Here is a 26,275-nt window from a genome sequence, read left to right on the forward strand (position 1 = left end):
TCGTCCCAGCATCATGTCACTCTGCCACCATCCAATCAAACACGTCCTGAGCACCTGGATGATTTACGCACTCACCATGAGCCGTTACACCAAACATTACGAGTACTCCCTGAGTGACCTGCGCAGTTCGTTTCGAGAAGGTGATCTCAATGAGCTTCAGACTTGGCGACGTCGAGTTTTTCAGTCTTTGACCAAATTATCAGTCATACAGTCGTATGTGGAGTATTGGAACGCCAAAGAATCGGATCCTGTTCCGGGCGCATGGCTGCTCAAAGACGTTGCAGCCATCTCGCATGCTATCAAGGAACACGGTCGCTCCTTGGAGACAATGATCCCGGTGGCTACGTCGATGTTCCAGTTGGTTGACATGCGACGCTCTATGGAAGAAGCGTCACATGTCAAGCAACTGACATACCTGGCATTTGTGTTCATTCCGCTTTCTTTCGTCGCGACTCTGTTTAGCATGGCTGATGATGTGGCACCTTGGGGTGGCCGATTTTGGCTGTATTTCGCAGTATCGGTGCCTTTGCTGCTGCTTGTTCTCGGTGTGAGCTTTTTCCTAAGAGGTTTTCGGTATCCAGTGCGAAGCAGGAAACTTGCTGCTGGGGGGCTGTAGGCAAACATTGAATCTCATATGGCGTCATCTGATCATGACGCTCATGTGCGGGTCACTCCATAGGTTGTTTGATGATGTTAAAGCTGAAGGAGGAGAGCGAGCAAGGGGTAGTGCTCCTCTTGAAGAATGATGCAACGATAAATCCTGTAATGGAGAGTGCGATGGAAAGCGCAATTCTGGATCTGGTTGTTGGCACCCTGAAGGTGTCATGGGTATGCTCATCGTTCAAAATGAACAAAGACTAAGTTTCGTCGCAAGAATGCAAGGCTCGCGTTCTAAATCCTACGAGTAGCTGGGCCCCATCTACAGAGTATTTAATGTCTACTGAGCCCAGCCGCAGCGCGAGTCCCTGACTTGAAAGTCATTGTTAGAATTCCCCTCCGTTCTACCCCATGAAGGTGGTACAACGATGGGGACAGGGAGCACCCACTTGATGAGCTCCCCGCCCTCCCGAAGGATTTCGCATCTTTAGAGTGGGTTATAAATAAAGTCGAGGGAGTTCAACCCTATAGTCGTCAGGGGATTCAACCCTTCGGGGAGTTCAACCCATAGTCGTCAGGGAATTCAACCCTTCGGGGAGTTCAACCCTCAGTCGTCAGGGGATTCAACCCTAGAGTCCACGGTCGGGGGGCCGGTCGGTCGGGCGGTGGTCGGTCGATGGTGAAGTGTAAGTCGAGGGAGTTCAACCCTATGGTCGTCAGGGGATTCAACCCTTCGGGGGATTCAACCCACAGTCGTCAGGGGATTCAACCCTTCGGGGGATTCAACCCACAGTCGTCAGGGGATTCAACCCTTCGGGGGATTCAACCCACAGTCGTCAGGGAATTCAACCCTAGAGTCCACGGTCGGAGGTGTCGGTCGGTCGGTCGATCGTGAAGTGGTGAGGTCGTAAGGTCTTGAGTTCGTGAGATCAGTGTCAGCCAAAGCATGACAGAACTCACGAGTGGGGGGTTTGGTGAGAGATCGCGATGATGTGGGAGGTTGCGAGCGATCGTGATGATGTGGGGAAGTGGTGAGAGATGGTGAAGAAGAATGAGAGAGTGAGTCAGGAAGAGAATGGAGGAGGAGGACGTGAGGAGGATGAAAGAAAGATGGAGGACAGAGGAGGGGAGGGTTCTTAAGTACCCGTGGGTGTGGGGCACGCATGACTAATACTGAGAGTGTCAGGCTTGTCGGCTACTTCCCAATCGGGCAAGCCCTCGCCGCTAGCCCAGTCGCCACCAAAAGTATGTCTCGTGTGTAAAGTCGGTTCATTTCGCGTGTAAAGCTGCAGTACCTCCATCGAGATCATCGTCATTTTATTTCCTGATACGGCCATAACACTTCAAAATGAGGAGGTCCCACGGCACTCGTTCGTTGCCGATGATAGCAGCTGCTGTTTCAGCCATGGAATTCCCATCATCGGAGTGCCGGAAGGCGTTGCCACCAAGAAGTGGGCTTTTGCTTATCTTTTCCCACCTTCCTACAGTACTCGAGCCTCATTCTGTCACCATCTCTCCTCACTCTCAGCATAGATCTACTCCTGCATACAACTTTTTACTAGCACTGCATACATAATCATATTCCTGAATACACACTCCCAGAGTATCGATTCCAAAATGAAACGCAAATTGCATCAAGACAACCATACATCACGAACAAAACGTCAAATTCGAGACAATGAGCCTTTGATACGTAGAACCTGGGTAGATAAAGTCGAGCTTTATAATGCCGTGAAGCAGGCTTGTAGGAGACAACACTCTAATTCCCCTCGTTGAGCCAATACTGACTGCTTCAGTATCGGGGAGGGAAGACGTCGAACGGAAGTGCAGGAACGGCTTGAAACAGCTGAAAGCGCTTGACGAATGCGTCCTTTCGGTTGATACGTACGATGAACTTTATAAGTTCTATAGGACAGGCTGCTCCAGCGGGGTCATGGGAGATAAAAAGGCTCTCTCCAAAGAGGCACAGAAGACCAACGAAGACTTCAATATCAAGCATCGTGAGGACTGGTTCAAAGATGTTCGAGCGTACGAAAAGGAAATTGATAACGACCGAGCCTTTGGTGCCTGGTGCGAGGCGATGGACAGGCTCCGAGCACAGGAGGTAGCGAATGATAGCACGCAAGTTATCGTCAAGAGGCTGGACCAGGACATGAAAGCGGTAAACACGTCGCTCGCGTCAAAGAATCTGTTGCTTGCGGAGACGAAGGCAGAATTAGAGGTGGAGAAGGCTGCTCGCGATCAGATGCGGAAAGACTTTCGGGCAGAGAAGGATCAGATGCGGAGAGATTTTCAAGCAGAGAAGGATCAGATGCGGGAAGACTTTCAGGCAGAGAAAGATCAGATGCGGGAAGACTTTCGGGCAGAGAAGGATCAGCTGCAAGAGGCACACGCTACCGAGAATCGTGCGCTGAGGGAGGAGTGTGAGAAGCTCAGGGGGGAGTGTGAGAATTTCAACGGTTTGTTGAATGATGTTGGTACTGCATTTGCAAAACACGGCGAGATCGTCAAGACGGAGCCTGACAATGATGCATGAGGTGAGGCGTGATGGCAATGATAGGCTTCAGGCGTGCTACTCGAACCCGCACAGGGAAGTCATACGTAAGAAGGATGATATGAGCGGATTTGGCGCGAGAGGTTGCAAGGACAAATTCAAATATCATATCTGCAGCATCAAGCGTGTTCCTCCGGCAGGGTATGAATGAACTGAGGATAGCATGGGTCTTTCAAAGGAGATTATAGCTTCATTGATAGTCTTCGATATCAATAAAGTATCCCACCACATACTGGAACTTCCTGAGGCTTCCCAAACTGCCTGAGGTCTTTCGAACTGCCCATTCTGCTACCATCGTGGTGATTATTCTTTGCGACACTACTTCGCAACCTATGCTTTTATTGACCCTAGCAACGATCACGAGTGTCTTGATACTATTCTTACCATATTCTCGAATAACCCCGACACACCCAGGCTCCTGGTGACACCAAGCAGAAGACAAGTGTCATCATTCCGTCTCCTAATACAACAGTTGCATTCACAAAGGCACGTCACCTGTGCACACCGAAGTACAGGAGCTGCTCTATCAGGGATACGAGTGTCATGTTCACAGTGTTGGGGGTTTGCCTACAAAACATGGTCACTTGTTCGTGTACTCTCAAGTCTTTTATTCTCTCCTCCATCCTCAGATCCCCTCTTCCTCTCGGCTCCCACATGACCTCCTCTCCACATATTCGCCTTACCACTTGATTAAGAATATCGCCTAGAAGTCTGACCCATATCCCTGAAACAATGAAACGACCACTTGAACATGATGGAGATTCAGAACTTCCACCAAAGCGTAACATACCTACCCTCCCGCCTCAGGCAACCTCCTCCATCGCACCGCAGACTCTCGGCGGTAATGGATCGTGGCCACGCACATGGAAGCAAAAAGTAGATTTATACTACGCCACCAAGGAAGCACGTACGAACCCTCTCCCCCCCTTCCCCCACCCCACTTCCCCTGAATTCAGCACATACTGATATCCTTACCAGTAAGCGAGAAAGAAGCCGTAGGAATGAAATGCGACCAGGGCCTCCTCCAAATGAGCAAATACGAAGAACGGGGTTTCGCAGCCAAAGGGACCCATCCCAAAGAGCTGACAGACTTCTTCAATACGAGCCGCGCGAACGGCACAATGGGGGACATCAACCAGCTATCTTACGATGCGCGACAAGCTTACGACGAGCTGTGCGTGCGAAGCCGAGACGAGCACAGAAAAGACATGGCGGCTTTCAAGTGGGAGATCAGCCACGATTCGGCGTTCAATGCTTGGTGTCAGGTGCGTACGGACCTGCGTGCGGCGGACGCGAAAAATGAAGATCTTCATGGCCAGATCGGGAGGCTTCGAAGTGAATTTGAAGCGGGGAGAGGGGTGGAGAGCGGAAGCCGGGCTGTTGAGCAAGGCAGGTACAGTGCCCTCGAGGCGGAACTTCAGGCTGAGAAGGAAGCGAATGTTCAAGTGCGGGATGAACTGCAGGCTGCGAAGGCAGAGGTGCGGACAGAGAGAGAAGCTCATATACGATTGGGAGTGGATCTCCAGGCCGTGAAAATGGAGCTCCGGACGGAAAGGGATGGGCATGTTCATGTGCAGGCGGATCTCAAGGTCACGAAATCGGAATTGGCTGTCGGAAAGGCGAAATGGGATAATATGAAGCTCCTGTTCGGTGATATCACGAGCGCGTTCTCTAGGCGAGGATATTATGATAGTGTTATTAAGCCGGAGCCTGGGAAGAATGCATGAGGTGATAAGTGGTAGCAATGACGGACTCGAGGCATGCTGCAGACATTTATTGCTGAGGCAATCATCTAATACGGTTGATATGGGCGGAAATGACAGTAGAAATGACGGATGTAATATATGAAGCGTGTTGTTAAGGCAGAATACGAGCGAGACGATGATGCCATGGGTCTCTCAAAAGTAATACAACTTCATCGATAGTCTGCAATTTCATCTGTATAATCTTCTGCAAGTCATACGCGTCCGATAAATTTGAATTGGTGCCCCAATGCATGCTTGACTCGTCTCTATGGCCGCAAGTCCTGCGGCAAGAGGTACGGTATGCTTGGCTTATGACGACTAACATAAGGCGCGAGATGGTTTCAGACCGTTGCGGTGAGTATTTGGCGACGTGGCATTCGCGGTGTTGCTTGCACTGTTAGCCTCTTTCGCGTGGTGTCTTGCATCAGCTGTCTGCTAATGCGCGATATCCATATGCGTGACATCAAGAGAGAAATACAGATCTAAGCAGACTACACACCTAGTCATGACTTGTTGAAGGTCGAATAGAAAGTCAGAGTGTCAATTCAGGGTGGCATCACAGTGTGGTTTCGCGGCAGAGGGCATGGATGGTGTTTTGTTTCAACTAGAAGTTGACGATGTAAGTCTTTCATTGCGGCGCCGAGTCGTAGTAAGAAACCATCATTGCGTCGATATCGTCCCACGCAGCCTTGTAAGCTCCGGGCATGCCAGTCGTTGACATTGTTCGCCGTAGGTAGTCCGCGTGGGAATGCAGTCGTAGGAGCTGAAATCCGCATGGCATTGCGTCTGAATCTGGGGGCATTTTGACTTCGCGATCATCGTTCTGTGAATCAGACGGCTGCGAAGCAAAAAATCCAGTGGAATCACAGCTACTCGGAAGACTGCAGGGTGATATTGCCGTATGGTCATCAGCAGGGACCTCAGGACAACTGCTTGGCGTGGAAAGGCTTGTTGACGATGGCCTATTCAATGAAGTCTCAGTGTGTGAATCCAATGTGGCTTCAATATCGTCGTTTTCGCTAAGGGGAGGCTCTTGTTCACTTTCGCTCTGCACGTATGTAGGCGAATGGAATCTGACACCAGGAAGGGCAGACCTTCGTGGAGAAGCAGGGCACTGTGCTGGCAAGAACGAAGTACTGAATTTCTTGTGAAGAAGACTTAGAGTCTTCTTTTGAGAACGTTTGATAGTCCTCAGATCTTCACTGCGATAATTAGTATACCGAAACAAGACAACGAGGCTGCAGCGAACACTTGTACTCCCTGTATCAGTAGATTGATGCCGTCTCGCTGGCCGCGCAGCTGGCTGACCAGCCTTTTCATAGAACCCTCGACCCACACGAATCTCAAATTGATAGCCCAATTGTATGATTGGGCTCGTCCAAGCTTGGCGATTTCACGGTCAATGCTTGAGACGACGGTCATACAGCTCATTAGAGCATTTTCGAAGGCTGTAATTACCTCCGGTGCAAAAGAACTATTCGAGGCACTATCTCCACCCGATTCACTGCAGAGCGTTGAAAGACCATTGAGAGCTTCCAACAAGGTCTCGATCTCTGTTTGGGTGGTGTTCAGCACAGTAGCAGCACTCTTGTATCGCAACGCAATATCAGTGATGCCGGCACAGATCTTCTCGGATATTGTTGATGAGGGTCAAAACGAAGGGTACGAATGATATTGGGTCCATGTTGGTGCTCTTGACTGCTGCCTTGAATTGAGGCAAGGAGACGATTTTTAAGATCACGAAGATGAACGGACATTAAAGCTCTTCAAGTAAGACAGCCAAGCTTTGTGCTAACCGTCGAAAGAGTGCGATCAGACTGATACATGCGGAGCTTAGGGACCGTGCTAAAGGGCTTCAGGCGCTTTGTGTAAGGCTAGACGCTCCAAGCCATTAGTCCAGCCCAGATGTATGAAACGCTCTTTACTCGATGAATTGAGTCGCTGTACCAATTCAAAAAGCCAAACTTGATGATACAAGATGGAAGTCCGCGCGGTCATCGCATGCCACGTATACTATTCAGTGAGGGCGAAATGAGATTGAGCCTTCGCACTGGGGACCGAAAGACCGTGTCAAAGGATGATCGGTCCCTGATGTCGGCAATTTCTATCACTGGATCCATGAAAGCTCATGTCGGAAGTATTTTGCCGCAAGCTTGCGCCAGGTGGCTTGAGCTCCACGGTGCGAACGGCAATGTGGACATAATCTAGTCTTACTGAAGGTGAAGATGAACATCATCGAGATCCATGCTAATATGTTCTCCTAGAACACCTCCTCAGGCGCAACGACAGTAGTTGAGCAGCTCAAATGACGCATATTAGAAGCGATAATCTCTATCCTCCTGCGCGCAATGGCCACGACATAAGCAGCCTAAGTGATATCAACAGTAAGGAGTCGAACATGGCTCATCAAGACCCGCCTACAAGCAACACCTCTGGTCAAGATATGAAGCAATTATGAGACTGGAGAGCAGATGCCAAATTTGGCATTACGTCATCTACCGTTAATTACCCACTAGTGTGGTATCATCCATTCTTTTGACATGCCGTGAACATGCAGCATATCAGTCAGTCCAACGAGTGGAGAGCTCATGATCATGGTTTGTCACCCCAAAATTGCATACTGTCACGTCAAGCCGCAGGACAACGAGCCAAAAAAGCTGAAAGCTCTATCACGCTGCCAGAGTTCGACGCGCCAGTAGCGAGCGTAAAGTCTTCAATACAGACTCCATGTACCATAAAACACGTGTCAAAGGCGTGATCTTGGCTCTCTAGAGGCAATTGGTGATGCTGACTTGTCATTTTTGCGCGGTGTCAACCCGTCAAATGGCATTTCCCTTGGCTGTTCCAATACGAATCTTTGAAGCATCTCAGATGGCTGCGAAGATGACTTGATCTCCTCGTGAGTCTTTTTGAGTCGTACATGTTGCTCCTGTGTGCAGTTTAGTGTGCATTTCTCAACATTTGATGACCATTCCACTAACCTTCATTGCTTTTTGTCACTGGCATGCGATCGCGTACTACTATATGTTTCAGGATGCTCTATATCCACTTGAAGTGCAATAGGCCTCTCTCAAGAGCACAGTCCGAAGATTTCAGGTTTCTCCGTACTCTAGTGTCCACCATAGACAAGAGTGAAGCCCAAGCAAGGACTCCTCGGCAGGAACATGGCATCTTTACTTCGGAATTTGGTGCACCTCGAAGGCGAATTTCCAGAACCTATGCGTCTGTCCGCCTCCAGAATTTGCGATGCAAATGAATTTTATCATTGCGAACTTGGTTTGGCGGGCACAAAACCCTCATCAACACTCGAACAAATTGTTCAGGAGCAAATGAGCCAGCACTATGGGACGAAGATGGGCGCTGCCTAAGGCAGGCAGGCAGAAGCAGCATGAAATGGCTGACAACGGGTCGAACGCTAACCTACATGGAACAAGGTCAGAACCGTCTTCCAGACTGAGCAATTGACTTCGTCTAGTACTCTCCTGGAACCCTTGACAGGGTTGCGACTATCTTGCTCTACACATGAACGTCCCACCAACCGAATAAAAAGAGTCAAGGATAATGCGAGGGGTATCTACTAGACCACCGTATGTAAGAGGCAGTCTGCCCGTCAACGGAGGCAGAAGGCTGGACCTCTGGGCTCACAGCCCGCGCTAAGGTCCTAGTCATCGAAGCGATCTGCGACCCTGCATGAAACTTGGGCTTGACCTCTCCAACCCAGGATCTTTTCTTTTACAACTCTCCGTCGTACTTCTTTCTCACGACGACGATTGAGAATATAGGTGCGTGGCGTCGAATGAGAGCCTCTGCATCGTTCAGCTCGTCGCAAGGTGAATTGTCGAAGTCAACTTCAAGAACAAAAGCATTAACACAACTTGCAATAAGGCTGAAGCCTGACGGACCCACATTCCGGGCTCAAAATTTATTAAGACCCTACGCTGCCCACAACGCAGGAGCTGACATTCACCATGAGCGGACTAGATTTCGGCAGCTTCGAAGACCGAACAATGGACCTCAATCAACAGGAACTTTTTGCGGAAGGCTTGCAGTCTTTGCAAGTCATGGACGGCAATGGCCCGGGCTATCCATTTGCACCCACTGCTCCATACCCCATTGCCTTCAATGACGCTGGCAGCATACAACCAAACGATGCAGATAGATCGTTACTTCAAAGCGCGGCCCAAGATATCACAAGCGAAGAAGTGATGCCTTATCCCAATGACTTCACATCAATAGAAAACGTAGTAAAGTTTGGGGCAGAAAGCAGCTTCGAAGGGTCATTCGACGGTCATTCTGTTTCAAAATCAAAGACGATACCTCCAGGCGGGCGCTGTGATCCGTCTTCTCAGACCTCATATGCTTTTACCCAGTCATTGCCTTCGCAAGCGTGGCCCTCGCAAGGATCTCAGCTATTGCCATCCTCCAACACAGAGCTGATTTCAATGGGGGATCAGGTGGCTTTAGATTTTGACACCCTCTCTACAATCTCATATACACTAGGTAAAGAGGGAGAGCGGGCGCAGCTATCGAAGAAGCGTAAGGTTGTGGAAGCACACACCCATCGTCACATTGCCACTCCTCATGAAGCCCCGACACCTTCATATCAGAAGCGCAACGAGGTTGAGACCATCAATGTAAACGCGATCTTGGCTTGTGCGCTTTGGATTGTCAAACACCCCGGAACCGTACCTTCAGAGCATACGATCTCATGCCTTTGCCACGCGTTTCAATCCGACTTTAAGATGCTTCATCGATGGTTCAGTGCGAACGTAGTGGTATGTGACAACCATCATAATCTCAACGGAATCGAAAACAATCGCGGTTCGGAAGATCTGACGAGGAATGCGTGCAACCTATGGCAGCTGAACAACCCAGGAGTCAAACCCTCTAATCATATCATATCCTGCATCAGTCATGCGTTTAGTAGCTCCGCCAAAACAGTCGAGGATTGGTTTGGTCTGAACTTTGAAACTACTTGCAGTACCCAAGATTCTGGTTATCAATCCTTGACGAGTACCATGGAGGATTCAGATGTTGCAGCTCGATATAGGAAGAACCGTGGGAAGTGCAATCGCAAAGTAATGAAATCGGCAGGAAAGGGCAACAATTGCGTCGTTGTAGAGAGGGACCCGGAACGACCTTACGCCTGTACCTCTCGATGCGGTAAAACGTTTCGGAAAAAGGACGCATGGAAAAGACACGAAGAAATTAATCGCTTACAGAAGCTCTGGATATGTCAGTACGGTCACTGTCAGTATAAGCCTGAGAAGAAGCGCTTGTATTCCCGGCAAGACCGTTTCCGGAAGCACTTGCGAGATGAACATCCAGATACCCGACCTTCGCATCAGAACATGCGGAGGTGCATTTTTCCCATCGAGTCGAACTTCGACAAGCGTTGCATCATTAGCGGATGCAATGAAAAGTTCTCTGGCTGGAATGCAAGAATCAACCATATCGCGAAACATATGCAGGGTCCGTGGACCGCTGCAGATTGGAGACCGGCTGCAGACCAAGACGACGATGAAGGACTCGCTTCACCAGAGGGGGATGACTCCGAAGATGAAGATGGCAATCATGAACATGACTCTGACGGTTCCAGCAGCGATGAGGATGATGATAACAATGAGAACGGTGCCTCGGGTCCCACAGGCGGGAGCTACAGCAATGGCTATCAGCCACCTGGCTCAAGCAATCAAGACGAAGGCCATCAAGACTCCACGCGATTTGGGCCACAATGGTATTCACAAAGCCATGGTTCTTATGGCAATGGCTGGTCATCTCATGCAGTTGAAGGTTATCATCCAAACTCGTCCGCTGACAGTCACCCCAAGAAGACACATGCAGCGACCTCTAGCCAGGGTATTTCTCTCAACACCCAGCCCGCGAACATAGAATATGAGATTCTGGCTTGCATTGGCTCGAGTAGAAAATCCATAATCAATAAAGTCTACCTGCGAAAGTCCGGACGTGTTGCTGCGCTTAAAATCGCTCGCGTCAACAGCCTAAGGCATCATCAAGCTCTAGCCCAAGAAGCAGAGATCATGCGTGGCGTGCGGCATCCACATGTGGTTGAGCTTATGAATTGCATCAGATATCAAAATTCATTCTCAATCCTTATGACACCAGCTGCCGACTATGATCTATCCCAACTCTTGGATGGCTGCATAAAAGATCCACCGAAGCGTGATGTCTTCTGGGGCTGGTTCACCAGCTTGGCCAAAGGACTTGCTTACATCCACTGCTCAAGCATCGTGCACGGTGATATTAAACCCAGCAATGTCTTGATCAAAGGGGACAATATCCTGCTTTCTGACTTCGGTTCCTCTACGCTTTTGGCAAACAATGTGTCGTCAAATGGATGCAACGATTTCACTCCAAAGTATGCCGCACCAGAAGCCACCATTTCAGGTGCCCGTGGGACTCCATCAGATGTCTATTCTCTTGGTTGCGTGTATCTAGAGATTATGGCATGGTTCTGCGGACCTCAGATTCTATCACGCTGGCGACCCTGCCAAAATCTGTTGAAGGAAAGCTGGCCATCCTACAACAATAATTGGAAGGCTCTATCGCGGCAAGTTCTCCAGTCTACGACAGATGTCGGCATTCATAAAGTCCTCAAGCTTTGTGAGACAATGCTTGATGAAAAGATATTAGATCGGCCAACCTCAGCGCAGCTATGCCGTCAACTATCTAGAAAAAGAATCGATTCAAAAGATACAACCAAATCAAAGAATTTAGCATCCTCCTCGACACCATGTGAAGCACTGCTGAGTTCAAGATCTGTTTCGGCCAGGGTGTTAGAAGTCTACGGAGCAACACTTGCTACTCTGAAGCTTGTACGGGCTGCTACAGATTTGGTCCAATTCCAGGAATCCCGGTTGCGACGGTCAATGAAGCTCTTGACTCGGGACAACAAAACTCATGGCAACAGGGCTCAATCAGAATACTCTCGTGGCTGGATTGCGAGCATACCCAAGGCATCTCCTGAGATATTTTGGAATCTGATGGAGTCAAACCGTGACAAAGTCCTACGACCTGGCTCTTCTGGCCTGACGAGGTTCTCCATGGCACAATTTGGTAATTCTGGTAACGGGATTGATTCTTTTGACCCCCTCTTCTTCGGCATGTCTCCAAAATGGATGACACAGCAAGATGATATGCTCACTCCACACCCAGGAAGTGCTGATCGCACTCGACAAGATATCTTGAGTCTTTACCTGGCAATAGAAGAGTATGCTTGCAGCTTTAGCGATCTCCTCGTTAAGAGGAGGAGAAGGAGAGAGGATCTTGTTACTAATTGGGACTCACGCTTGTCAGTGAATGTAAGGGGACAAGTACTCGGCTCAGGTTCCTCCCTGCGCGCATCATATCTGTTGTGTCCTTTCGGACTTATTGGATGCGAAAGACAAAATAAGTTCGACAGAAAGGCTGATTGGATTGCCCATAGCCTTGCACACTTTTCTCAGGAAAGTCCACGTCATCTAGGTTCAGGCCAACTTTCCAGGAGATACTGGACCTGGAACATGCTTTCAACGAAGGTTGACTTGCCACAGGGCCATAGGACCACTGCCTCTCGTAAGGAATATTTAATCCCTTTCGGTGATGGACGCTTTGACGGATTCGCTGCAACCCCCAATCGAATTGTACTACGGGCAATTGAGACGTATGGCCACAGAATAAAGTACGATAGGCGCAGCCTATTCCTTGATTACTTGCAAAAGAGAAGAGACAAAGAGCATTGCTCTGGACAAGTTTGGCTATGGATTGATGACCCGACATATGACTCCTCGGCTGACAGTCTGGACAGACATCGCCAAGAATACAATGCGTACTATAACGCTGCGGCTCATCTGCGACGGGAGCATTTCAATCCAACGCCAAGAGGCGAGGAGGTAAAGGAGGTGGACGAAAGCAGTGGTACCGGGCTGTCGACTTCATTTGACCATGTGGTAAGTGTTGCTTGTTATAAACACATCTCTGCTGATCTACACTGAATGTTCCAATAGTCGTCATCGACGATAACGATACACGGATCACACGACGAGCGATAACCCGACGCCTAAAGTTCTCAGGAGCTTTTGCTTTACTTAGCACGCAGGCGATAGAACTGCAAGCAGACCTCTTCAATCCTTCAGATCAGGTTGGAGCTATAAAGAGCCCTTCAATTAGGGGTATATAGCGCGTTCATCTAAATCCAGTGGCAGTATGCGAAGTTCATTGCGTTGACCCAGGATTGAAAGGATTAGCCTCGGCGTTGGAAGCATTGATAGCAAGGTGAACGACATATTAATTCTACACTCGAAGGATCGTTGGAGCACATTTCATAGATACGAAAGAATTGAACCCTTGATGAGCCTAGTATTAGCACCATCAATCATAGCCACCTCCTCAGTTCCCGTCGCTCACTTCCTACTGCTTAAGTATTTTTGTATGCCACAGTTTACCTCAACAGAGCGAAGCTTTGAGGGCGTTCTCATATAATATGCACTCTAGTCTTAAATCGCCCACGCACAGAAGGCCTCAATCGGCACCTTTGACGTGGGTTTTCCTCTCCTTTACACGAGTTCTCGAGGCCTCATCATCCTACTCAATCACCAAAGTGCACTTCATCAATGATCAAGAATGAGCAGCATCAGCTTAGACCAGCCACCTATTAATACACGTGAAGTCTCAAAAAGCGCAAGACCTAAGACACTCCCTACATACCCGTTGCCTAATATACAGCTGCGCTCTGTCTCAAATCCACATGCGCATCACAGCATGCACGTCTTGACCCCCGCTGCCCACGAGTAAACTGCACTCATCTCCACCTCCCAATTCTCCACATCCTTTACACGTATCTCACTACAGATCATCACTATCGCCGCAGAGTCCAACTTTATACACAACGATCCCATCCTCATCAACACGAGCCGGAGATCGGCCCCACCCAATCCACTCGCCCATCGATCCATAAAGCACCATACCCCCCAAACATGCCTCACCTCCTCACGACCCCGCTCATCCCTCTCCTCGCGCTCATCTCCAGCATCCTCATCAGCACCGTCCCTTCCCTTTCCCTTCCCCATCCTCATCCCCAGCCCCTCTCACCCGCCCAGACTGCCGCAGATATCCAAACCTGCGAGACTCTACCCTCAAACGAAACCATCCTCCTCCTCCCCCTCCCCCTCCCCCTCCCCTCCTTTTTACCCCATGACTCCAGTGGACCGTGAGCTCCCTCCCCCTCCCCCTCCCTCCCCTTCCCCCCTTTCCATACCCCCCTCAATAACCATCCCACCAGCACAATACCCATCCCCTCCACGCCGCTATCCCTCCTAATGCCCCGCGCCGCCGTATACCCCGCCGGCGGACAATCGAGCATCTTCGGCGCGCTGAACAGAGGGCTGGGGCGGTTTGGGCCCTTGTACCATAATCCTGAAGATCCGGTTCGGGGGGATGGGCAGGGGGAGGGGGATGTCTATGGGGATGTGAGGTTTAGAGTTGTTGTTGCGAAGGGGGGTGGGTGTTTTACTTATGGTGAGTGAGTGAGTGGATTGTTGTGAGTGATTGGGTTTTGTGGGGTGGGGAGGGGGGAAGGGGGGGACCGGGGCGGAGTGGGGAGGGGAGGAGTGGAAGGTAAGGAGCAGTTGAGGGGGGAAATGGATGATGGGGAATGGGGAATGGATGGAGGGAAGGAGAGCAGGTTGGGATGTTGAAAGCACAGGTGAACGTCCATGCGCTAACCATATCATGTGCTGCTGTAGGTATTGCGATCGCGGGGATCAACACGTTTAAGAATTGGATGAATGAGCAAGCGAGCTATGCGTATAGGTATGTGCGATGCTGGTGATTTGAGAGGGGTGTTTTGCGGTGGAAAGCAGGCAGCTCGCTGATGATGAAACATTGCAGGTATGTGCCCGTCGTAAAATTGGGAGCTGGGCCGGCAGGCAGAGTCGAGGTTTGGGCGTATTTGATATTAGAGCCGGTTGAGATTGATAAAGGGAGCGGCGAAGAGGAAAAGGGTGGCATTGCAACGCTTTGAGGTATTGGATGGAAGGGTGTGGGAGGGTGTCATCGCGTGTATGGTAGATTTTGGCCTGGTTTTCGCTCGTTCCGTCGGGTTGCTGGTCATTGGGGGCTCGGACAGTATCTTCTTTCTCGCGCTCTAGTTCTACAAGTTGCTCGTAGAGACGCGCATCAAGGCCATCGGTATTATAAGACCTCAACTTTGCAGTCGATGCTTGCTTTTCATACTGCTGTCTTGTAGACACCCCACATGCCTAGCCACCAAGATAGCGTATTCCGATGCGGTCAATTCTCTATTAGTAGAGTCATGCTATGAGGACAGAAAGCTCTGTTTTGGAACAAGGGAGATTGATGGATCATACCCATTCAGAATAGATATCACCCTTCTTCGGTAAAAGTCAATAATCATCATCACACATATCACACAATCAATCTCAGACCCCTCGCTGCTGTTGCTGCTGTATCTGGTACCCGACATGAATCCGATCATCCCTAATATGATCCCGCTCCGGACCCGTCTCAATAAAGGTCTGTACCTTCTGCGGATGACCCATATCCAGCGACGGCAAAGAAATATTCTCGCCGCCTTTGACATCGCCATGAAAGCCGTCGAAGGATCTAGAATCCCGCACCCAGTCATCGTGCGTGTTTCCGCTTTTCTTGTAGCTTTCACCCCGATGGCTGCGCGAAGAGTATCCGAGTCGGGAGTATAACGACGATCGCATGTTTTCCCAGGGAGGGATATGGTGGTGCATCATTTTTGCAAATGATGGCATGCACGTGCACATTATGCCGATACATAGCTCGATGATGCTGTTGGGTATGATTTAGTATACTAAATGGGAATTACTATTAAGAGAGATATTTTTACCTCATAGTAATGGTGGGCAAGAGGACGAAGGTACTATCGAGTGATCGGACGACCACAACGCGGTAGTAAACATTTATCGCTGCGGTCACGCACGCGCTGAATATCTCAGCATCTGCACAGGAGGGCAGGATTCATGAACTTACAAGAGACCAGTCATGAAGATCAATGAGACGCCTATCTTCTTTCGTTTGGGAAGCTGCAATTGCGAAACGGCTATGATGGGGATGATGAGGATGTACAGATCGATTACGACCCCTACGGAGTAGAAAGGAATGCCAAATTGGGTAGCTCTTCGGCCCGGTGGACCAGAAATCCGTTCTAGGAACAGTTCACCAGGTCGGGCTATAGTGAGGACGCAGAAGACAACTGTGGCTGCCCCGTAAAAAGCACATAGTATGGCGGCTCCGACGTAAATGCATATCCTCATCCATCGGAGAATCTTGAAGATCTGGAGGTACATTAGGAAAAAGGTGAGTTTGATGAAGAGGTAGTTCGGTCCCATCGGTACAATAGCCAGATATATCGGCTTCAATGATCAGTAAAGGAGAGAATGGGGGAAACGGGGAAACGGGGATCGTACAACGGTATAGTCGTCGTTCAGTAGATCCCAAAATGAAACGTTCCATTGGTGTTTTCCCACAGGTCCCTTGGTTACGCCTGATCGAAAGTTCAATGGTGGCCAGAAATGCTTGACGCCCCGAGAGGACTCACCTCGTATGGCACCACCGTACATGGAGATCGTTCCAATCTAGTAAAGATTAAGACGAGGGCAACATGTCGAATCACGATAGGGGTACTCACCAGACCCAATGTAATGGTCACTGCAAAAGCTGTCAGTATGTCAAAATAAAATATACTTATGCCATAACGCACGATCATCCCAGTTCAGCCTCCTTACGATAAATACCTTTGTATATACCCGGTTGATGTAGAAAGCCAATGCAAGAGCGAGAAAAATGGTTGCGACGATGATCAAAATTGGTCCGGTACTGTGAGGATTAGTGAGATTTGGTATGACGCCTGGTGGTGGTTTGCCAGCAGGTAGAGTCTTCAAGGTAGACGGTGGGAGCTTCACTAGGTCTGAAATTGAGGGTTCCATGACTGTGCTGCTGTTGTTGGAATTGACAATAAATCTACTGGCTGGGGAGGATAACAGCTAAATCCCCCACATGGGGAACAAAACCCGGCATCTTTTGGAACCAGTGTCACTGTCACCCACCCCTCTTGGATGACGCTCCCGTCCGTCAACGGCACGGCTGGCGCACGATGGATCTAGTGGCAGATGTATTTGAGGAGCTATTGGTTCTCGGAATGAGGGATTCGGCGCGGCACTGTTAAACCCATCGTTTTGCCATCTTTTGCTAGCATGTGCATATACTTGCATCATGCCGTCCGTTCTATGTCCCTAGCTACAGATGTTGAAACCAGGTGTTCCCTAGTAAAAGTAATGAACATCATGGATCTGGTCCCTCTGCAGGCGGGAAAGGTGCTCGTCATCCTATTGCCTATTGGCGCGCTAAAGTCCCAAAGTCCTATCATGGGCTTCTTGGATCTGCTGACTTCGAGATACATTTGCACTTAGGCAACATCCGAGTCTTCATGTTCTCTGAGAATGAGCAACGGCTCAACTCTGGCGAGCATCAATGACAGTGAAAGTTCCATCCAGGAGCCGGAATTATTACGACAATTCTCTTCGGAGCGGAATAACTATAGTCCGAGACATCTTATGAATCTTTTTTATAATGACTTCTGTCACCCTTTCGATTCACATCAACAAATGGCAATCCAGCATTATTAGATATGCCGCTATAAGACTTCCATTGTACTTCATGCAGCCCCCGAGTCCAACAAAGTTTAGGCAATTTACATGCACGTAGAACGAGAAATAGCTTGCTATAATGGGGCAAAATCCAAGGGGTACATACCACTGGCGGACTGAGTCACATGACAGACGTCTGGCCTGCTAGGGTGCCGGCGTGCTGTGCTTAGAGACACCGGCGGTGTTTCATCTGAACAAGCGAATAAAGCGTGGAGATCACGAAATAATGTTTCTATTCCACTTAGGCTCTTTTAGGTGGTGTGAGTACATTCTTACTTCACAGAGTTCATTTAACATTCGCTAGCGTCACAAATGATTCTAATGGGGTTCCAAAATCCTTCAATCGACATAATTATTTCCAGGTCATGACGAGGGCAACGTTAACGTCCACCGTTTCGTTTGAGACACGGCAGTCCACTTGCAAACGAGCAGGCGCAGGCTCCAAATATGTTTGGACAAACATAGCTCCACCCCAAATATAGAGGCCTGAATACAAAGGGTATGGCTTAGTAAAGTTGCTCCAGTCCAGTCCTGAAGGGAAGCCAATCTTTCCAGCACATTTGATTTGACCATAAGGCAGGTTGAAAAAGCCTTTCTGCTGAAAAGCGATGCCGGAGCCGGAATGCCCATCCTCGGTGTTGATGTCGACTACGGTAAGGTTTTTCTTGATGGGGGAAGGGCTAAAGGCTGTGAATATAGTGATGTTTGCGGCCGAGACTGGGGCGAAGGCTTCGGGACTGATCTTATGGGTGCTCGAGTCCCGGGTAGGAGAGATGTTGTTGAAAGCATCTGCTGCATTTGTTAGTTGTCTTGTTCACCGAACGATGTCATAACACGACCTTTTGGTAGAGAAGAATCTTCGTTGATCAGCAGATCTGCAACGCGCTCCTGGTCGACACGCTCCAAAGCCAGCGCAGTCTGATCACTCGGTACAGCGAAAGCGTTGCTGGAGATTCCCAGATTGAGAAGAACCAAAAGAGACGAGAAGCGGGCGATGCTTCTGGTAGAAAACATTATCGAGGCAGATCGTGGAGGTTTGAAAATGGAACGGATTATTGAAAGGAGGAATGAGCTTGAAATGAAGGTGCGGGGTGGAACAGCCTCTTTATCAAGCAATTATTCGCAACGTGGGTCAGCCATGGCTATGCTATGGTCTGGGACTCTACCGCCGAGAACGTCTTAGTCCCTGGATTTGTTGCAACTGAATTCCATGTGGCGCATTTTAGTGGAGCTGAATATTGAAGAGCGGGGCAAGTCGTCGTCCCCTTTAGTTGGCACTTGAGATACAGCTTGCCTGCCACTAATTTAGGGTTAACTTTCCTGGCAGGCAAGCAGATCATATCAAGCTCGAATCATTACACGCCTAAGACTCCGATATATTGCAACCCCACTGGTTGGCAGCAGGCACGATAGTCTGACGCAGAGGTAGACTTCGCAGACCCATACGCACTTTGACCTTCAGGAATGATGTAGAAGCGCTTCCACTCCGTCTACAACACAGAGTAATGAGCGGGTCGAAGCAAGCCACAATCACATGCGGGTTGTTCCGACCACGATCGGGGTGAATGGCGCCCAGACTAGGTCAGTTTAGGCTTCATGATATCATTTAAGTTTGTTAGGGTGGTAGAACCGCAACAATAGGATCGTACTGTAGAAGACTGTTTAGGCCAATTGAGTCTAGCATCAAATCTGTAGGGCTTGGCTTTCCCATGTTCGGCTTACCTTAGTGCATGCTTGGGTATTACGAAAGTAATTGCGTTTTCGCTAGAGTACGCATGGCTGGCCCGCACTACTACGCGTGACCGTTTCGACGATTTTGCTGTCGGTCCAGGCACATCCCAAGTTGGCTTTATTTCGACAGACGGTGCAAGATGTATCCAATGTAAAGGCTCGTCTGCCGACTACTGGATGCAGTCACAGGCATTCAGGTTTGGGCAACTCGTGTCATTCTTGCAAGGTTGAACTTTGGCCGTTGGGGACTGGAAGAGGGCCCAGATCTGGATCCCGAGATCAAAGGCGTTCGCACATTGATCTGTTGGGCCACCCACATCTAAGGCTTATTTTAGGATCATAGGGTTGATCCGCCGACTTTTCCATGTGATAGCCAGCTGAACGAGTTGGTGCCATTCGATATTGAGCTAGTTACCATCTTCTATGCTTGAAACATAGTCTTCCCTTTTGGCCAGCTCTTCATTATTCGCTATATGTGGGGCAGTAAGTCTGGCCACTGGACAGAGACGTATACTTTCAGGCTGCAACCTCAGACTAATGAACATCTCAACCAGCATGAAAACCCTGACCACACCATACAAAGCAAAGTAGGCATACGCGAATGGCCCAAAGCTAGTGGACAACTTCGTGAATGAATTGAACGATGCCAAAACTATGGCCATTGGAAGAACGAGGCAGCCCAGGGCACTCATTCGCCAAACCCAATCCTCAACACTGGTAGGGAGCTTGATGTTCCACGAAGCTAGATGAATGTCTCCAAAGATGCAGGCAGAAAACATAAGCTTCCCGGCCTGAATCCGAATGCCATGATAGGTGATGAGCCCCTTTTGGACCAGCATATTCCCCGCACACACGAACTCCAGCCAAGTATCTCTTGCATGGTCATAGTGGGATCGGATCCATTCCTGCTTGGTCGTGGAATCATCCCAATCTTTGAGCACAATTGGCACAGCGATGTTCTGTGGCTTCTCCCACCAGATAACGTAAGAGATGAGAGCACAGCCAACATAAGTGACGGTAGCGACTTCGAGGGGAGTGATAGCAACGTGCTCAACCATCCGGCCTATGACCTGCGCAATCAACCATGATGCTTGCATGCAGGCGACTGTCTTCGCAATACCGTCCGCTTTGGCGGGATCTTTGATTTCTACGCAGGCGTCTGGCAGATCTTGTCAAACAGTGCGGGTTCGATCTCGTAATCGGAGAGTCCAAAGTTCATCTCGTTCATGTGTCCTGCGGTGAAGTTCTGTGGCCTGAAGTTTTCGCGGCTGAGCTGACGGTATTCACCATCTGGGGTTCGAATACAAAAGGCGCTCATATCGAACGCAAAAGTGTGCGTGCGCATCATTCTCGGGTATCCAAGTTCCACGGAGGACTCTAGGATCTTAGATACTCCCCAGTAGTCACCAATGGCGCTCATTACGATATATTCCGGAGCGAAGCATCCAATCAGGGCCAGAACGATTCGACTTCGAACAGTTTTTTCTCTCCACGTTCCAGCACGTTCCCGGTCATATTCTCCTACAGGAAGATAGATCATGGTCTATTCGCAAAGGAGAATAGTGACCAGACAGCTCCAAATAGATCACTTGTTCCCCTGCCGCAACTTGTTGATTGCGAGTCAGAGACCCGTTGATCAGTGGATGTGTGTTGAGAGAGGACGCAACCAATCGGGGAGCAGGAGAAGACAAGAACCATCCAAGATCTTGACAAGGCCATCGGAGGACAAAAAAGAGTGGTATAGTTATCCAACAACAGTGTTCAATCAACCATTATCGATCGTTGCTGGGAAAGATCTAGGCAGATTTGAGATGCCACTATCTTGACGAGGTGTTTTGCTAACCCAATTCTCCCGGAGAAACACGTACACACTGATCTCAATAAACACATCTCAAGGCATTGTAGCCCCCAATTCTACATATTTCGTGGTGCGTCTCCAAGCCATACAAGGCCCACTCAACAGCGAGCTCGAAGCGCTAGGTTTGTGCATCGCGACACGCCGCCCCTTCCCCCCAGTATCATTGAGAAAGCTGCAGTAAACGTCTGCCTTGCTCTCGGCCCCGGAGATTGAAATGTTTCAATTACGAATCATCACAGTCTCCTAGAATCCTTCCACATGTAGAGCTGACACTCGCATTCCTCCTCTTCCTCCTCCTCGTCATCGGCATGCCAGTTGCTCAATTCAAATGAACCATTGTCGGCAAGAATAAGATCCACGACATAGAGCCAGAGCAGTAGCTGAGTTCCACAAGGGCATCCTTAAGAGAATATCATATGTGTTTCCCTCTCCATGGACGAGGGAGTCAGAGACGACGCAACACTCAGATTCTCCATGCCAAACCGCGCTACACTCTTTCCGTCTATTATAAAGTCTGGCATTGAAAGACCCGGTTATTCGCAGACACCTTCTAAAATGATCACGTGACGACCGGGAGCAGGTGGAGGTGAGAGCGCAGATGAAGGTTCATGGTCTGAGATCTTCTGATCGAAAAAGGTCGCAGGTATGTGTGCTGAGGGACTGGGGTTTGTTTTAGAGTAGGTAGAGTAATTGCTCAGATTGCACCTTGGCGAATTGGGTTGCAGCAAGTCAGTCATGAATGCATTGGATGATGATACGAGCTGAACTAGCTGGAGGAAATCTGCAGTGGGGAAGCTGGACTTGAAAAGATACGCTATGGAGATGGATGTCAACCATCTCGGGTTCTTATGAGCGGAAAAGTTCTTGGACGCCGAGTCATGCTATCATGCTATCATGCCATGCCATACATGCAAAAATCAAGTGAGGTCATCCTATCTTCATACTCGAATGAGTTACCCGTTCATTTCTCCCCTTCATTTCTCCCGATCATAGCAGGTCCAATTCGAAGACCACCTTCATCCCATCATTGTCTTCATTAGAAAATTATGCATTCTCAGGTCCTCACCAACGATCCACTCGCCCCTCCTAATCTCAATCTCCTCAGCCCCCGCCCCACACCCCTCCCTACTTCCCGACCACAGCCCACGCTATCCTGGCCGGCTATAATCATCTCACCTTTCCCTACGTCCCTCCCAATAGCATATCCAGCGCTGAAGCTCAGAGCAGAAAATACCACTAGCACTCCAGCACTCAAAGCCCAAGTCATCAGAGTTGGCTGGAAGATCTGTTCACCAGCCTGGTCAGGGCTGGAGGCGCGTACCTTCTTGTTACGCCGATCTTTGGAGGAGGAGGCGGGCTGGGCCTTGCGTTTACTGGTGTCTGGCTCACGGAGGGAGGTGTTGGAAGCGCGACGGCGGGGTGGACGCGCTGGGGACGTGTCTGTTGTGTTGCGGGCGAGTGAAGACTCGGGGACCAGTCGAAAAGAGGACGGTTGCATCTGGTTGGTAGGATTCAGGTGATGAGGAGTGGATGTGTTCTGGGTTTCTTTCTTGGGTAAGCCACGGGCAGCTGCGGCGCATGAAAGGAGGGTGCTTAAAGAGGCGCGCAAGGCGGCGTCATGATCGGCGTGGTGGGAGGGGGAAATCATATTGTAAGGGCTATGCTGTTGGTCTCGACGTGAGGTATAGGAATTGGCGCTTTGCCTTCGTGGTGAAGTGCGCCGAGTTTGGGAGGCGCGTCGGCTTGAGAGGTAGGATGGTCGTGCTTCTACGGATGTATTGCGACGGGCTGTCGGGGCTTGGGAAGGGTGTGTAAAAGCGTTCGCAGGAGGGGTGAAGACCTTGTCATTGTTGGTACCAATGCCCAAGGCCGTAGTATTCTCGTCATCGTCGTCACTGTTGGATAAGGCATTGCTGGAGGTCTCGCCTGAAGCCGATGATGTGCCACCTTCGGAACTAATTGTAGGTGAAAGGTGAGGTAAATGCTCGTTTGAGCTTGATAGTATATGATCCGACTCGCTTTCGCTTTCGTCATACTCCTCTTGACTGCTTGTAGCTGCACTCGAGGTCCTTACTTGAGGGGCAGGCCCGGAGGCAGTACTTCGAAGGAGACGTCGACGTCGTCGGGATCTCTGGTCTAGTGATGTATCCAGACCATGTCGATGGGATGGACTCGTAGGAATTGAGGAGACGGAAGAGGACGAGGCTTGTGAGGAGACTTCAATCCAGGATTCTGGACATCGTTGATGTGAGTAGATTGTACTCATTGCATTGTGTATAATACATGTGGAATAATGTGAAAGGAGACGCAGGCATAGCACTCGCAGTGCAAGTTGGTGCCTTAATGTCACTTACCATCTGACCTCAACCGCCTGACCCCTGCCATTGATCTCGACATTCTATGAGGCGGGTCTCGGGCATGGAAAGCATGGCGCGTGAAGTCGTAGTCTGGGTGCATATTGCCTGTTGGGAATGGGACAATAGCTGGTAGGGAGGAAGACGACGAGGGGATGGATTCAGTCTCCTTTAAGTACGAGTACGGCGAAGGTACTTTGTGACGATGCAGATCAATGGTGCCTGCCCACGAATGTGCTTAGAGAGCAGGCGACTTTCAAGTCGTCAACATCGTGTATACATGTGGTGACTGTTCACTACATATCATTAATGTAATGCCTCCAGGAAGTCCAGGACGATTGAAGTTGTGGAGGTGAGGTTGCAAGTCAGACAGATGTCAGATGGGGGGTTGCGTGATCTAGGAACGGCAGGTGGGCGCAGATCTACAGCTGCAGGCCAGACCCTCGAGACTCCCGAAATTCACACCACGTGCCGCTTTGGGAAAGACAAGGAATCATGCGCTGTCAGCCTGTATGATTGGACGAGCAATGAAATCGACAGGATTTGCAATTCATTCGTTCTATCACCGTTGGTACTGAGGATTAATCCACTCGCGACATCTGTAATTATCATCGAACTCTCCGATCTTGATTATCATATCAATCTTCCGATCTCTTTGGTGCATTCCCTGCCAAGCCGCCCTTTGTTCCAGCGGACTAAGTACAGCATGCAAGCATACATGATATCACACAACAGCTCACCGCCAGCGACTCTAACAAACCGAAAGGATGAAAGGAAAAACGGACTTTTGTTACTGAACTCCATTCATTCGATCTTGACCGAGTGTTTCCGATACTGATCCCGCCGATCACGGACCTCATTTGGCGGACTTAGTCGAAGCTCATCTTCTTGCCTTGGAAATCGCCAAAGCCTCCACGGTTGGTTGAGCCACCACGGCCTCCACCGCGACCTCCACCACGACCTCCACGATCAAATCCGCCGCGACCACGGCCACCTCCACGGCCGCCACGGTCGAAACCACCACGGCCACCGCCTCGCCCACCACGGAAGTTGTTGGGTGAGCTGTTGTTATCCCTCGGGGTAGAGTAGTCAAGGCGGATTGGTCGGTTCAGGATAGATGCCCCTTGCATTCCCTCGAATCCCTTCTGCGCCTCTTCGACGCTGCTGAACTCAACGTACCCAAAGCCTTTGGGCAAGCCTGAGTCACGATCTGTTGGCAGACGTGCACCTACAACTGCACCATGCTTCCCGAACTCAGTGCGAAGAAGATCTACTTCCACGTCAAAATTGAGGTTCGCAACGAAGAGAGTGCTTGATGGTGCACTTGTTTGTCTATCGCCGTATCGATCAGCGCGCTCTTGTCGAGGAGTGTTATTGGTTTTGGGGACGCTAAAATCGACGTTGATATTACGGCCGTCGATATCAGCGCCATGCATCTCTGCTTGAGCTTTGACTCCTGAGGCAGGATCGACAAATTTGACGTATCCGAACCTACAATATGTTAGAAATTCTTGATGAGAGTTGAGATGTTTCCTCACCCTTTGGAGCGATCTTGTTGCTTATCCCACACAACATTTGCACTTTCAATTTCACCAAACTTTTCGAATTCACGCTCAAGCCATGTGTTGTCCACATTCCATGACAGCTGTCCCACGAAGAGATTCCTCTTCGCTTCATCATCAACAGAGTCGGCTGTCTTGGTCTTCTTTGCAGCCGGTGTTGACACTTCCTCAGCTTTGCGCTTCTTCGGTGGAGCCTCTTCCTCGCTCTCGTCATCCGATTCGTCAGAGCCGGAATCGGAACCCTCGGAGGCATCAGAATCAGAGCCCTCAGACTCAGAAGAAGCCTATTTTAATCAGATCTGGACCCTTTGAAAGACAATGGAATACACACCTCTGTAGACACCTTCTTCAATGCGCCATTCAATACTTTTGGATTCAACGCCCCTTTAGGCTTAGCATCAGTGTCGCTCTCAGAGCCATCACTTTCATCACTGTCCTCTCCAATGTCGGCGGCTTGCTTTCCAGCTGTAGTCGATGGCTTAGCTTCATCGTCTGAGGAGCCTGGCGATGATTCGGAGGAGTCTGAGCTGGCGGATTCAACCTTTGTGGTTTTCTTAGTCACACCATTCGCTTTTGGCACAGCTTTGTCCGCGGGTTTAGCCTTCGGAGGGAGGGGTTTCTCATCGTCACTCTCGTCCTCACTTTCTGACGACGATCCCGTACCACCATTCTTCACAGGAGCTGCGGATTCTTCATCGCTGCTTGCAGAGGAACCACTCTCCATGTTCGTATCCTCATCACTGATCTCAGCCTCGCTCTCGCTGTCGCTTTCGCTATCGCTAGGCTCTGGTGTAGGTTCTTTGACCTTCTTTGATTTCTTGTCTTTGCCAATCTTCAATGCAACATCTTTGGCAACCTCCTTACTCTTGGCTTTCGGTGCCTGTGAAGGCTTGGTAACGGCAGCATCCTTGACACTTGTCAAGATTTTATTATGACCACTTTTTTCAGCTGATTGTACCTGCTTGGGAGCCTTTGACTTCCCCATTGTGATACTGATATAGTGTAGCCTCTGCTAGTCAAATGAATACCCTCTGTAACCCAAGGTTAGTATATCGAAGCCCTCAATCGGTAGCACGCCCGATCAAGATCTTTTTGCTCAAATGAAGAGCTTGTGCAGCAACCCTCGGACCTCAATGAAGCTCACAATCCCACAAGCCCTCAGATAATCGCAATGATGCA

General features: G+C 49.7%; 7 protein-coding genes across 7 annotated transcripts; 3 read left to right on the forward strand and 4 right to left on the reverse strand.

Annotated features, from left to right (window-relative positions):
• Positions 1-76: 76 nt before the first annotated feature.
• On the forward strand, positions 77-3,133 carry KY384_004044 (uncharacterized protein; the record flags this gene model as incomplete). The annotated part of the gene is made up of 2 exons (XM_044812552.1): positions 77-311; positions 2,394-3,133. 2 exons carry the CDS (start codon positions 77-79, stop codon positions 3,131-3,133), a joined length of 975 nt encoding a protein of 324 aa, XP_044669972.1.
• Positions 3,134-3,883: 750 nt separating this feature from the next.
• KY384_004045 (uncharacterized protein) lies at positions 3,884-4,878 on the forward strand (the record flags this gene model as incomplete). The annotated part of the gene is made up of 2 exons (XM_044812553.1): positions 3,884-4,058; positions 4,130-4,878. 2 exons carry the CDS (start codon positions 3,884-3,886, stop codon positions 4,876-4,878), a joined length of 924 nt encoding a protein of 307 aa, XP_044669973.1.
• Positions 4,879-8,864: 3,986 nt separating this feature from the next.
• On the forward strand, positions 8,865-13,075 carry KY384_004046 (uncharacterized protein; the record flags this gene model as incomplete). Its single annotated transcript, XM_044812554.1, has 2 exons — positions 8,865-12,813; positions 12,903-13,075. The coding sequence occupies 2 exons, from the start codon at positions 8,865-8,867 to the stop codon at positions 13,073-13,075; spliced, it is 4,122 nt and encodes a 1,373-aa protein (XP_044669974.1).
• Positions 13,076-17,943: 4,868 nt separating this feature from the next.
• Positions 17,944-18,605, reverse strand: KY384_004047 (uncharacterized protein; the record flags this gene model as incomplete). The annotated part of the gene is made up of 2 exons (XM_044812555.1): positions 17,944-18,380; positions 18,431-18,605. The coding sequence occupies 2 exons, from the start codon at positions 18,603-18,605 to the stop codon at positions 17,944-17,946; spliced, it is 612 nt and encodes a 203-aa protein (XP_044669975.1).
• A 1,124-nt stretch (positions 18,606-19,729) lies between these two features.
• KY384_004048 (uncharacterized protein) lies at positions 19,730-20,742 on the reverse strand (the record flags this gene model as incomplete). The annotated part of the gene is made up of 2 exons (XM_044812556.1): positions 19,730-20,469; positions 20,601-20,742. The coding sequence occupies 2 exons, from the start codon at positions 20,740-20,742 to the stop codon at positions 19,730-19,732; spliced, it is 882 nt and encodes a 293-aa protein (XP_044669976.1).
• Positions 20,743-21,413: 671 nt separating this feature from the next.
• KY384_004049 (uncharacterized protein) lies at positions 21,414-23,577 on the reverse strand (the record flags this gene model as incomplete). The annotated part of the gene is made up of 3 exons (XM_044812557.1): positions 21,414-21,560; positions 22,502-23,316; positions 23,535-23,577. 3 exons carry the CDS (start codon positions 23,575-23,577, stop codon positions 21,414-21,416), a joined length of 1,005 nt encoding a protein of 334 aa, XP_044669977.1.
• An 826-nt stretch (positions 23,578-24,403) lies between these two features.
• On the reverse strand, positions 24,404-26,081 carry KY384_004050 (uncharacterized protein; the record flags this gene model as incomplete). The annotated part of the gene is made up of 3 exons (XM_044812558.1): positions 24,404-25,025; positions 25,073-25,380; positions 25,428-26,081. The coding sequence occupies 3 exons, from the start codon at positions 26,079-26,081 to the stop codon at positions 24,404-24,406; spliced, it is 1,584 nt and encodes a 527-aa protein (XP_044669978.1).
• Positions 26,082-26,275: the final 194 nt, after the last annotated feature.

The sequence above is a fragment of the Bacidia gigantensis genome, assembly GCF_019456465.1.
Source record: "Bacidia gigantensis strain McMullin 20006 chromosome Unknown contig_231, whole genome shotgun sequence".
Classification (NCBI taxonomy): domain Eukaryota; kingdom Fungi; phylum Ascomycota; class Lecanoromycetes; order Lecanorales; family Ramalinaceae; genus Bacidia; species Bacidia gigantensis.